The sequence below is a fragment of the Anoplolepis gracilipes genome, chromosome 2, assembly GCF_047496725.1.
Source record: "Anoplolepis gracilipes chromosome 2, ASM4749672v1, whole genome shotgun sequence".
Lineage (NCBI taxonomy): Eukaryota > Metazoa > Arthropoda > Insecta > Hymenoptera > Formicidae > Anoplolepis > Anoplolepis gracilipes.
In genome coordinates this window covers 1,300,511-1,313,772 of record NC_132971.1, presented here as the reverse complement: position 1 = coordinate 1,313,772, position 13,262 = coordinate 1,300,511, and the positions used below count along the sequence as shown (strand labels likewise).

At 35.0% G+C, this 13,262-nt stretch overlaps 1 protein-coding gene across 9 annotated transcripts in view; it reads right to left on the bottom strand.

Annotated features, from left to right (window-relative positions):
* LOC140676548 (nephrin) overlaps window positions 1-13,262 on the bottom strand; it is a 240,444-nt gene that overhangs the window by 45,613 nt on the left and 181,569 nt on the right. For all 9 annotated transcript variants that reach the window (XM_072911701.1, XM_072911703.1, XM_072911702.1 and 6 more), the window contains exon 3: window positions 2,438-2,570. In XM_072911701.1, coding sequence (XP_072767802.1) covers window positions 2,438-2,570 — 133 coding nt within the window. The remainder of the gene's footprint in view (window positions 1-2,437; window positions 2,571-13,262) is intronic.

Genomic DNA, 13,262 nt, shown 5'->3' with positions numbered 1-13,262 from the left:
TTTTTCCTTTGAGAAAAAGAAAAAAAAAAAAACTAATATCGAGTCGTCGAAGAGAAAGCCTTTTAGCGAATTGTAGATGGAAGACACGCTTAACAGAAAAGTTTTTTCATTTCAACGAAAACAATCTCTTGTAATGTGCCAGTAGTTTTCAAAAGATTGGAGACAGTAGCAATAAGAGAAACAGATTAAACATTTATAGGATGTCCACTTTTGTCGCATTATCATTACTTCATTATTTACATCCGTTATTTTTTTTTATCATGTAATAAAATAATTAGTATATTGTTGTGTGTGTTTTACAACAATAAACGTATCATGAAAGCAGGTTTTTAACAGGTTAGGTTGAAAATTAAAGTCAAAAGAATGACACATTGTATTGTAAAACAGAGGAAAAGAAAGTTGATTTGTGTTATATACAAACGGTACAAAATTATATATCTATAACTAATTTATAACTAAATATAATTTGTAACTAAAAATATGATTTTGTAAAACTAATACTTTTTTTTTCTTCTAAATTGTATAAAACATGGAAAAAATTTGAATAACATATCGTCACGAAGAGCTGTGATGTGGAAAAATTTAACAGAAATATTGTATTAAAATAAAGAGAGAGAGAGAGAGAGAGAGAGAGAGAGAGAGAGAGAGAGAGAGAGAGAGAGAGAGAGAGAGAGAGAGAGAGAGAGAGAGAAAGAGAATATATGTGTGTGTACGCATAAAAATGATTTCCACATCTCGAATGTTTGAAAATAATTACGGATTATCGTAATCTAAAGATGTTATGTAAAAATATTTGCACGTGAAATATAAATATTATATAATAATATCATATAATAATATACGTCGAATCCAAAGTAAAACGAATCTTAGACCTTGCATAACATGGTGATTATAGAAAATTATTTTTTTTTTGTACGACACATACGTACCGCACAAGTATAACTAAAGCAAATTTAATTAGAGAGAGTGATTGTAATTTCGACGGCATCATTACCAATAATTGTTGTATCAAGGCAATCATTTTATGTCGATCGCGTGTGTTCAGGGTCGCTCAATTAACGTTTCTACTGTAGAATTCGCTTTGATTTGATGAACGTCGGAGAGGTCTCCTCCTAACTAGAACATCGAGCGATTTTCCTGCAATTCTGATATGTCACTTTCCGCGGCGTGGAATGTAAATTATGCCTGTCTTTCTGTTTGAGAGGCATTTCCATTTGCGCGAATTAAGTTCAACGCAGAACAAACGGAGAAGAGTTCGTTTTCTCAACTGACTTGAGTATATCCCGCGCATAATCAAGGCGTTCTGTCTTAAGAAATTGATAAATCTCATTCGCAAACAATTACTGTTGCAATTATTTCGCTAATATTATTTATGCCAAATTCCTCTTTTAGGTAATATAAATTCATTCATTCTAGTATTAATTCTTCAAAAAATTATAAAATTTTATATATAAATGTCTTATATATTATATGCCAGATAATTATAAATGTTTTATATATATATATATATATATATCATGTGCCATTAATCTTTAAATCATATTTATTACATAATCTATCTACAAATTCTGTTGCAACGAGTATTATAAATCGGGAGCAAGTCTCAAAGGTACAATTTATAATCCGCGTTCGTTAGTTCCGTTTTTAGTTGTTAGGGGAATAAATAAATTTATCGCTGTGTGAGAGAATAGTATTACATGCGAAATTACATTTACACCTATTATCATGCATTGATAAATGAAAAGTAATATGCGATTTTGTTCCACAATTATCTTACGTGTATTACAATGCATCTTAAATTCCTATGTCGTATAATTCGTCTTTCGTATATATCATACGTGACGTTATCATTCTACATACCATAAGCGCTGCATTGCGATGTCAAATACGTGCGACAGAATTATTATGTTAGATATCTAAGTCGGTTTGAAATACACACGTTACACACGCGAGATATAAATAAAAATTGATGGAAAATCGATACAGAATTATTGATTATAATTTAAAATTGATGAAAAAATATAGAAAACATTTATCGAGGCTTTAATAATTTTTTTCGCTATAAATAACAGAAAGTAATGAAAATTTTTGCATTTTATTCTGTGAAGAAAAAAAAAAAAAGTTTAATTTAATGTCGCAAGCTTTACATTTTCGAAATAACAATGCGGCGCGGAAATATTTCGAAATGAAAAATTTAAATTCTTATGCTAATTCCAACCGAAGTTAGATATCAAAATACGGAATCTACGAATAATCTTCGCAGCACCAAACGCTGCTGTAATAATAATGAGAACGCGGCTTCGCGGTTTCCGTTTTACGCTCGAAAAGCGAGAACGATATTGCACGCGATCAACATAAGAATGAATTCGCGCGCAAGAGAGAAAGAAAGAGGGGAAGAGAGAAAGAGAGAGAGAGAGAGAGATGGAGGAGAATTTACCTGTATATCGGTGCATCCACTCCCTCCTTGTACCAAATAACTAGGTGCAGCTTGTCCCCGGAGAGCGGCGGTTTCACGTCGCACGGTAGCTCAGCATTTTCTCCTACCACTGCTTCCGCATCTGTCATTGTCACTGTAATGACAAAGTCGGGTGGAGGGTCAGGCCAAGATCATATAACCGGAAAAACGTGGTCGGAATACACGTGATCCGACATGAACGCGCACGGCTAATCTTCTACGTATTAATAACTAGATTCGCGCCCGGTGATTTCGCTCGCTTCCGCGTATTCGGCCGGCTTGAGATTTAATCCGCGTCGACGATGCCGCCCGCGTATTCTCGAGTTCACGAGATCATTCGTGCGCGATTTCCTCCTTCTAAGCCGCCGGATCTTCTCTTTCGAAAGGTATCCCCGATATTTTACCGAGGATTGTATCTCCCGCTCGCGAGTCACAGGGGAACGTCCCGGAAGTGAACATCTCTTTTCGCTTCGAGTCAGTATATACTTGCGGCACGTATAAAGATATCAGGGACATATTTTCTTGTTTCTCTGATAAATTATTCGATAATAGAAAATAAAGCATGCTATTGAAAACTTTTTTTTTTAGTCCGCGCGATCACAAAACATAATTCTTCTGCAATAAAATATAAATTATTTGTTGCATCGAGATTCGTTTCCGACCAGAGTTATTTAATTTCTATTGTAAAAATATATGGAAGGAAAAAAAAGGTTTTTTTTTTTTTTCAATTAATTTTTGGAAAAACAATTTGTTTCGGGAAACGATAAATAATTACACTGTTATCGCATAATTGTATAGAATGTTATAGATAATGTTATAGATATGTTCTAAATAATTTTGGTGCACAATTTTTTTCTGATACATACAGTAAAAAAATATAAGTTAGATCTTACGTAAAAGAAAGTTTCAATTTTTTTAACAGATCTTGTAGGAGACCTTTCACTTTTGAAAAAAAAAAAAAAAATGTACATTTTCAACTTTACAAATATGTATCAATTTGAAGCAAAAGAATTTTCGTTCTTGCAACTTTTTTTCTTCTTATTACAAACAATGGGTCAATATGCAAAGAATTCGTAAACTCCGAGAGAAGAATTTAGTAAAGAAAGAAAAGTCTGGGAATTGGACTGACTTAATCGCAATACGGAACTCGGTTCACATTTTGAAGTTTAATTTCTAAAGTTTTAATCATTAGAAGGTTTCGAAAAATTTTGATAACAAGAAAAATCTATAGGTACATAATGATCACGATTTATAATAATTTCGATCAATAAATGTCACACAGGTTTATGTTTTTTTTTACTAAACTTTTATGGTTTTAAATATATTGTAGTATAATCTCTCTTAAAATAAAAGAAATGGTAATTAAAGAATTTTTCCATTTAATAATCATAACATTTCGAATTTATACCAATCATCAAACAAAAGATCAGGTGACTTTTGTACCACAGTAGCATAATCATAGTATAACAATATCCACGGAAATGCAGAGCGCGTTCGAGGATCTATAAAGATTACGTAATTAAGATCATTAATCAAATGTAATTGTACCAATTAATCATGATATTTTAATAGCAAAGTCAGTTTGGGAAATGTGACCTGAATGTATAATTTTAATCAATAATTAAATACAAGAGAACAAAAATACCGTCCTCGATTTACATTTGATGATCTGTGAAGTGACATTTCGTTATTAGCAATATATATATATATATATATATATATATATATATATATATATATATATATACAGTATATAATTTAATTGCTTAATAATCTATATTTAAAGTCTGAAAAATTGATGAATCTCGAAAAGAGAGCCTGTCTGGCGAGATAAGTATCATAACATAAGATAGAGGAAATATTTAAATAAATATTAAGTCGCATTTATTGATTAAAAAATATTTGTTCCCTAAATATGCATTTTCTATAATAATTTTACTTTTTAACCAAGTAAAAAATTCAAAAACATATTCTTCCCAATTTTTTTTTAATGCAGCGTGAATATCGCTGAAATTCTACCGAAAATGTTTAATGATCCGTACGTTGAGTCGAATGGGCGGGTATTCAGTAGCTTTCGTATAATAGTGACCATGGCATCTGGTTATAATTAATGCACGATCAATTAATTTCATCCCTTGTTTTACGCCGTCAACGACAAATTTACCGGATCATCGTTGCGCGGCCAACGAATTTATACGCGTTTTATCGCGCGGCTATAAAGCCGAGTGCACGCGAATCTATTTTGCGAGCTTCCATAATTGGTGGCTGATATGACGCGGACGAAATCACGACGATAATTGGCGATCACGAGTCTCGTTGGGCGCAAAGTATAATCAGTACAATTGTGCATTGAAATATATCACGGTCAGCGGAGAGTTTCTTCCGAAAATGACATCATACGTATATGTGCGTGAAGTTTACACATAGTGATTCGTGTTTTCGCTACGCTATTCGTTAGCGTTAAACGTGGCCCCTATTTGCTTTTCAGCTTTATTTATCGAAACAGAGAGAACGCATTAAGCGTATATATCGGAATAAGTATAAAATAATCACGTTGCGCGGATTATTAAACATTTTATGCAACGTAATTAGGTCATTATTTCGTCCTTTTTTTTTTGTTTTTTTTTTACTTTCTTCGGATTATGCTTCGTGACGTAAAAGGAAAGTACGTAAAAGTTAGAGGAAAAACGTGACAAATTCATCCTCTTTATCATTAGAGTGCGATATCAAAAGTATGAAAGAATGTATTAAATTACGATATCTTGAAGAGTGACAAGTAAATTTTATCTTTTACTGCAGGGAAACAAATAGAAGAGAGACAAACTTGGAAGGGAGAGATAAAAGTCCATATATGTAAATCAGAGCTAATAAATAATCTCAGTTGGTTGTCAAAAAATATATGGTCAATGCGCCAAACAAAGTTTCTCTCTCGCTCCGTCGGAAAGTATTCTATATCTTTATTTTTTTTAAACCCGTGATATACTCGGGGCGACGTTTCGAAGCAACGACATTGGCGGGCTATTTATTGCAAACGCTCGCCCAAGCTCGCCAGGGATCGCGATCTCCATTTTAAATGTAATCCCGCAAAAGTATACGGCCGCGGCCGCGCGGTATCGATAATGGTAACTGTAATCAAACCGAAGGACGAAATTGGGCTCATCAATTTTGAGGACGGCTGTATTTTAATAGAATCGATGCCGCGCGGCTATCACTCGGTGCGCTTGTGACATTTTTCGACACCGGAGATTTTTTTTTAAAATTGAATTTTTTATCCTTTTTTCTCCCATGTGTGGCTTCGATCGCGAGACACGATTACATTTGAATACATAATTGGCAGGTTTTTTTTCTGCCTCGCTCGCCCACGTTTAATCCTTTTCCTCCATTCTAAGTCTTACTTTTACGTATTTCCTTCCGATTCGTCGATCAACAAAATGCAATTTAATTCCGATGTATAAAACGAGAAAAACGACACGCGAATATAAAACTGCGAGGCAGAACATTAATGAAAATGTCGATATGGATATATGCTCATAGCGTCTCGTCACACCTCTATTATTTATTTACTTTTCTCTTTGTGCGACTATCGATTACTGAACATATAGAATATGCCAGTCTCTGTATTTTCGGAATAAATAACATATAAACTATCGCTTTGAAATTTGGTCTCATTGTTTATCGAGAATTTCACCGTGTTTTAAATAGGATTGTTGATTGAGATTATAAAAAACTGAAAAAGAATTGGAGTATAATATAAAATATTAAATTACACAATATTTTCAATTAACTAATTCCATCATAATAGAATTATTCGATGAAAGATATAATAAAATAACAGAAGAGAGCGAAAAATATATTTAAATAGAACGATTTGATGTATTTGAAAAATAATAATACATTCATAATTTTTGCAAATTTAAATAACTCAGGAAAAAAAAAAATGTAAATCCTAAGAGAACTGCTTGGCGTGCATAATTTTTTATTCAGAGATATTATATTTCGTTAAGAAAAAAAAATCTATTAGAAATCGCAAAGATATTACTCGCTGATCATAATTTTAATTTTAGAATTTTAAATTTAAAGAGAGAGAATATTAAAATAAAGCCTTTAGATATAATATGATAATAATATATACCATGTATTGGGAAAATAAAAATCGCAAAATTAGTATCCCCTTCTTCTACAGAAATGCAAAACGTGATTCCGCAGAATATGTTACGGAGAATTATTACAAAATGTTCTACCTCGTCGCGTATTTTCCGCGACACGCGGTTTCAAATTGGAGTACGATCCTTTTCTGCACACATTTATACGTATACTTGGCGAGCAGGGCTTCCCTCTCCGAATACGGCAACGCGACACGATGCGATGCGACGCGATGCCGGTGCAACTTGCACGCAGCGGCTTTTACCGCGCTGCAAACAACCATTTTCATTTGGCTTTTCCGCAGCGCTAAGTGAATTTTACCGGACGCGCCTTTCTTCCGTACCCTTCGTACGAGTTCGAGTTCACGAGTTTCGTTATTAAACTCGGTCGAGAATCTAATCTGCTCCCTGCTCTTGGAATATTCCGATCGATTCGACATGCTCGAGAAAAAAAGAAGCACATGCGTGGATCGTTACAGTCGTGTAATTTCGAAGGGGGAAAAAAAAAAATGTCGAAGGCTAATTATCGTCGTCGAGAGGAAAATATATTTTTCTCGTTGGTTATATTGGTCGCAATATAGAGCGCTTTCGCTCGCATATTATTTAGCACGGTAACATATAGGGCATGTATTTGGTAAAGAGTGGGTTACAAGTACGCGTGTAAATGGATGCGATGTAAATGCCCGAGTGTATGTACTCGATGGTTTTGTGTGCTCTCTGGTAAAGCAAGTTTAACATCGCCATGAGCGATGTTTGACCGAAAATGCGTGTCCCGGATTTTCGTGAATTTCTGTTTAAATGTAGACATTTTCTTCCTTCAAATATGCGCGGAATAAATTTCTGCTGACGTTACTTGCTGGTCATCGATATTTTCTATGGGATGAAAACGATTTTCTCGATGAAGATGTCGACTGGCGTGGTCTTCTTGTGTTCTGAATGTTGTTTGCGAAATGCTTTTAAATCAAATCTCACGATTAATTAAAAGTGATTCCAGGTAAAGCGCAATGTTTCGTCATCTATTTTGCAAAACCCGAAATTTTATTTAAAACCATTGTAATAATTACTCGAGAGACTCTTCTTTTTATGATAATTTTTATTTCTCGATACATATCTACAACTATTTCATCTTTTCTCGTTTACCACTTGGCTTCATCGAAGCCAAATAGTGCATTTCTACCATCGCGAGAGCGAGCGTTGCACGCAACTTAAATTGCACGTCAATTACAACGCGATGCATCTCGGATCGCACTCGATGTAATAAAGAGAGCAAGGAGTAACTGCTGATATACCCCGTAGCCGTTTCATCTCTCGCGTGAAATAATCATCTCATTGTCTTTCGCGTCCGATTGTGTCCCGACATTCTCCCTTTCAGACGCACACATATGGTGCATCGGAAAATGAAAAAAAAGAGCTCGTTAGACCCAACCAACCAACCAACCAACCAACCAACCAACCAACCTACCTACCTCCCCCTAAAGTTTCTTCGCTGCGCGTGGCAGCGAGCATGTGCCATATGTCATTAACCGACGGCATTCATCACTCCAGGTGTGTCTCGTTTCGTTGATGCACCGTGCATCGCACTCTCTACGGGAGTCGCCCTGCGCCTTCATTATCCACTTAACGCCGTGTTCGCTTTTCTTTTCTCCTCGTGGAATTCTCGCCGTGCGATTTAACATCAAACATTTGCCTTGCCTCTCTCGCTTCCCTGTTTTATAGTTAGGTAACACAATGTGGAAATAAAACACCACTACGTTTGCAAATGAGAAACGCAGAAATTACACGTGTCAAAATAGAAATATACGGCATAAACCCTTGCATTATATGTAGCTTGTTGTTAAAAACAAATTACACTTCGTCCCTCTTTAAGACTAATTTGCATTTACCTTCGCTTTGAGTCGCGTTACAACCATCAATTGAATACAAACGATTCCAAAGTATTTTAATCGTTCGCGATAAAATTGAAATAGATAACTAAATAATAATAATAAAAAATAATAAAATTGTCAGATTTACAAAAAACTTTTTTTTATATAATGGTAAAAAATTGGAAATTACAAACATACTACATTTCTTCACGTACAGGAGAGGTAGAAATACAAATTGCGAACGGAGGTTCATATGTACATATTCTGTATACGCTAACGAAAGGGTTAAGGTGTCAGGAAACCCTGTATGTAAACCAAGAGTCACCGATGGTGAACGCAATACGTGACACCGCCATTCGCCCTTCTCTGTACGTTTACATACATACATACGTTATCCATGGGAACCTGCACGCTGATTATTGCCAACGCAAGCAGGCACACGCACACGTTGCATGCGTGCACAACCTCTTAGTCACTGTCGAGTTCTCCAGACACAGCTGGAGGAACAGGGAGTTGCCGGTGAAAGATAGGCAATGTGAGAAGTGAATTCATATTTACGGAAGAGTTGCATGCATATAAGGCTCGTTTTAAGGTAAGGCACACACGATACAGTTCGCGAGATATTCCGCTCTGCTGTGAATTACTTCAGCGAATCAAATAACCGTGATAAATCGATTCGTTCTCTCAATCGCTTCTCTCCCTCTGAATTTTGATTGTACATCCACGCTTTCACCGATCGATTCGCATCCTTCCAAAAATAACGGGACACGTTATTCGTTCCTGTATCGTACCTCTCTCTTGACACTGCTAAGTTTAATCTAGAATCTAGGATACACAGAATATCTTAGAACATATATACATATATTATTTACATGGTACTCTTTTCCATTGAAGTTTAAACATTTCCTAAAGTTTGATAGAACATTATCTTGGTCGCAGCATTTGAATTTTTAGCATCGAGTATCTCAATTACGTCTCGAGCAACTTTGAATTAACATTCTATGTATAAACATCGTTGATTTAATGAGGAAAATTTAATACGTACAAAAAGATAGCGAAAAAATATCGAGAGATGTCCACATTAAAAGAAATTAAAATAAGAAATAATATAAATTTGAAATATAAAAACCAGTGTAATTTAATCAGTTAATAGAAAAAATTAAATTAATTAAATAACTTACAAATTGAAAGGGCAAATTGAAGTAAATAATTATTTTTTCTCTCTTCTCAAACTTTTCCACCTTAAGCGTAAGAAATATGTATTACATTTCGAGCGCGTGTGCATAATTAATGCAAATGAGGATCCCTCCTTATCAGGACACGCACGGCTCACTCCTAATTAATATCAAGGCCGTTTCCGGAGCAAGTAACGAAGGGCTTTTAATCCAGTCGTGGTCTCTATCAGAGGCACAGTACCGTACACTGACAACTAAGGATTATGTGTTGCATTATTAAAGCACATCAAAGAGAATTATACAGGTGATTCAACGCAAACGTTAGACTTATTTTAGTTGTATTTTAAACGAATAGAAAGATTATTAAGGAATAATCTTCATTTAGTAGTGTGATTTTGCATATTTTAAAATCAATATTATTCAAAGCACTAATGATTTAATTTTAATAAAAAATATGATATTAATAAATTGAGAAAGGAAAAGAATACTTTAGCGTTGTGTGCGAAGTTGAGTGTATAATAGATTAATACATTACGGAATATTACGAAATAACAAATTTTATTTGTCAGTAACTGGTCTTGTTTCAGAAAAGAATAGCTTTGCGTTAAACTTTTGAAGGGATATATATCAAGTGATAATGTCGCGACGCCGCCAAGTAGATCATAATTTTTTTTTTATTTTTGAAACTTCTATTTATGAGACATACAAGTTACCATACTTTTTTTATGTACTTCATTATGTTTTTTACCATTTTTTTTTTTTTTTTTTTTTTTTTTTGAAAGATTACAGTTTAGTGGTAAAAAAGATACAAAAACACGTACATTATAAACGACGTACGTAAAAATTTCGCACAAAGTAAGTTGTGAGTTGTGACAACGTCAATTGTTTGGAACTTCTTGTTATATCGCTAATAATAAATTTTAATTATTAACTGCATCACTTTTCACAATAATAAACCGATAGTCAATATGACCTGTCTCTACTTAGTTTTACCCTGTGCGTTCAACATAATTTACAACATAATTAATACGCGAAATAAAGCGTAATAAATTTATACGGTTATGAAATTAATTATCAACTATATCTTATATAATTTATATTATACATGATTATTCAAAGAAATTAATTCTCTTTGATCGAATTTTTGAGGAGCAAGAGAACGAAATGCTACGTTACAGGATCAATTATCATCATACAATTAAATAACGTTCTCGTTGTATGTATGTTATGCTATTCACTCGCAGATTTAATCGCATTGTCAGCAGCGCAATTACAAGATTTGTCAAACTTTATTTAGTTTATCTTTGATAAACCAGTTATACTCGATGAAGAGCTGAAACACGTTGTGTCAGCATCTCGCGTAGCACGAGAACGATCAAAGTACGAGTAAAGAGGCTTAGATTCAGAGCGACGAAATCATAGCTACGTTTGCAAATACCATATAACTACTCTCTCTCTCTCTCTCTCTCTCTCTCTCTCTCTCTCTCTCTCTCTCTCTCTCTCTCTCTCTCTCTCTCTCTGTTCCCTCTTCTCTTTTCTTTCTTTCTCTCTCTTTCTCTTGCATGAAAACGCGGGCGCGAAATGGAACGACGACTGACGTTCTGCTGAAATATTATCCTCGTAAAAGAGACAACGCGCCGCCCCATCACTCCAGGGTAATCCGGGAATGTCTTGTGTATTTCGGCGCGACGACGGCATCGGCGACTAGATAAACGGCGTCGCCTAACAGGGTCGGTTCAAAATATTCAGGAGCCCCTGAATACGAGAGAGAGATTTTGGTCCCACATATAAATCTACGGTAGATTATGAATTTCACAAGTTCGTATATTACGTAAAGTTCGCAGATGAACTTGCTTTCTAAAATACATTAATGTTTCGTCTTTATCGCAAAAACTTTTCGACAATATATTGACTTTCGCTTTACTATCCTATACTATGCTATACTATATATATATATATATATTAGCTTTTAAAGTCTGAAATAAAAGTATTTGAATCGAATATTTATTTCATTCATTGCGTAAAACACTTGGAGAATATAATCGAAATGATTCGTATCTAATTAATTGCGAATAACTGTTTTTCCAAGTTATCAGGATGTAAAACCAGTTATATATGGGATGTTGTTGACTGAGAAGTTATGGAAAAGAATATAAGATTTCTTAGATCTACATATATATATATGTATATATATATAGGATCTCACGTTCCATGGCTATATGTTTGTTAATTTATAATAAATGTTGGAAATAATATTAAGCCTAGACTCGAAAGTAATAAATTAAGAAACCTAACATTTGATCCTAATCCTTCATTTTTCCAAAAATATGAGTCTTAAAATATTATAAAATGTAACTCTACGTATATCTAAAATTAACGCAAACAATATAATAAAATTTCTCATTATATACTAAATGTAAACAGTAATTTAAATTTATCTGCGATTCAGAGAGACATTAAAGTTATGACATATATATTATTATTATTATAATACTCTTGATTGGAATGTGAGTATGGCCCAGAGATCTTGGATATTTCGGGTCCTACAGAATGGCGGACGCGGGTTTGCGTGCATATACCAGGCCCGTTATTCAATACCCCGTACGATATAATTATGTGGGTCCCTTTTTGTGAAACGGCCACGTGCACGTTTTGCAATGCGAAAGGGGAGCAAAATCACACTTATGGTGTATGTTTACCGCATTTTCTCTTCTCCCTTCTTCCCGCTCCTATGGAATTCTGTTACGCAGATCTTTTTATTCGGTCTTGAATGGCATTATGCAATTGGTGCCGTTAATTTGCGGTGCAGCTCGATTTATTTATTCCTCCGTTTCGCGTTTCTCGAAATTATGCTCAATTATACGACTCGTTTAAAAATGCGATGTATGATTTTTACTTGGCGCTATAATATTCGAAAACATATTCTAAATATCTGGAGCAGCGTAAAAAAAAAAAAAAAAAACGAAACAATTCTACAAAAGCTACACTTCTAGTTAATTTCTGAAATATAATAATTAAGAACGGCGAATTATAGCTTTGATAAAATGTTTAAACCGAATGAAGAAATGAAGAAATAAAACGAAAAGACGTAACGAGGCAATAGTAGCGTAGCGGTGAACCTAGAAAGACTGAAATCAGAATCATTGCTGGAAGGAATGGGGATGAGAGAACGCGAAAGCAAGACGGTATCAAAGACGCGCGAAAGACAGGCCAAACCAGTTGTTATATCCTCCTCGAGGAACATTCGAACTCCCTGTGAAAAGAGGAACCCGCAGTCTTAACGAGGATTCGTGCGTGGAAATGCCTCGGGAACGAGAAACGAGAAGAGGATGAGCCGTATATACCTCGTGTGTTCGCTCGCGCGATGCAGACGGAAGGGAGAAAGAAAGGGGTGAGTAAGAACAGTGAGAATCTCACGGGGCGCGAGTTGTTCCTTCGTGAAGCACTCACGATTTCCCCCTTCCCCCCCCCCGCCCCCTCATTTCCCCCTTCTTCCTCAACCCCCCGATTCCACTCGCTCCTGTTCTTTCATCTGTCTCGCACGCCGAGTGCTCGAGAAGCTGATCCCAATTAAAGCGAGTAGATATGCTACCGCGCAGTGATTCGAGGAGAGAGTCTCTGAGAA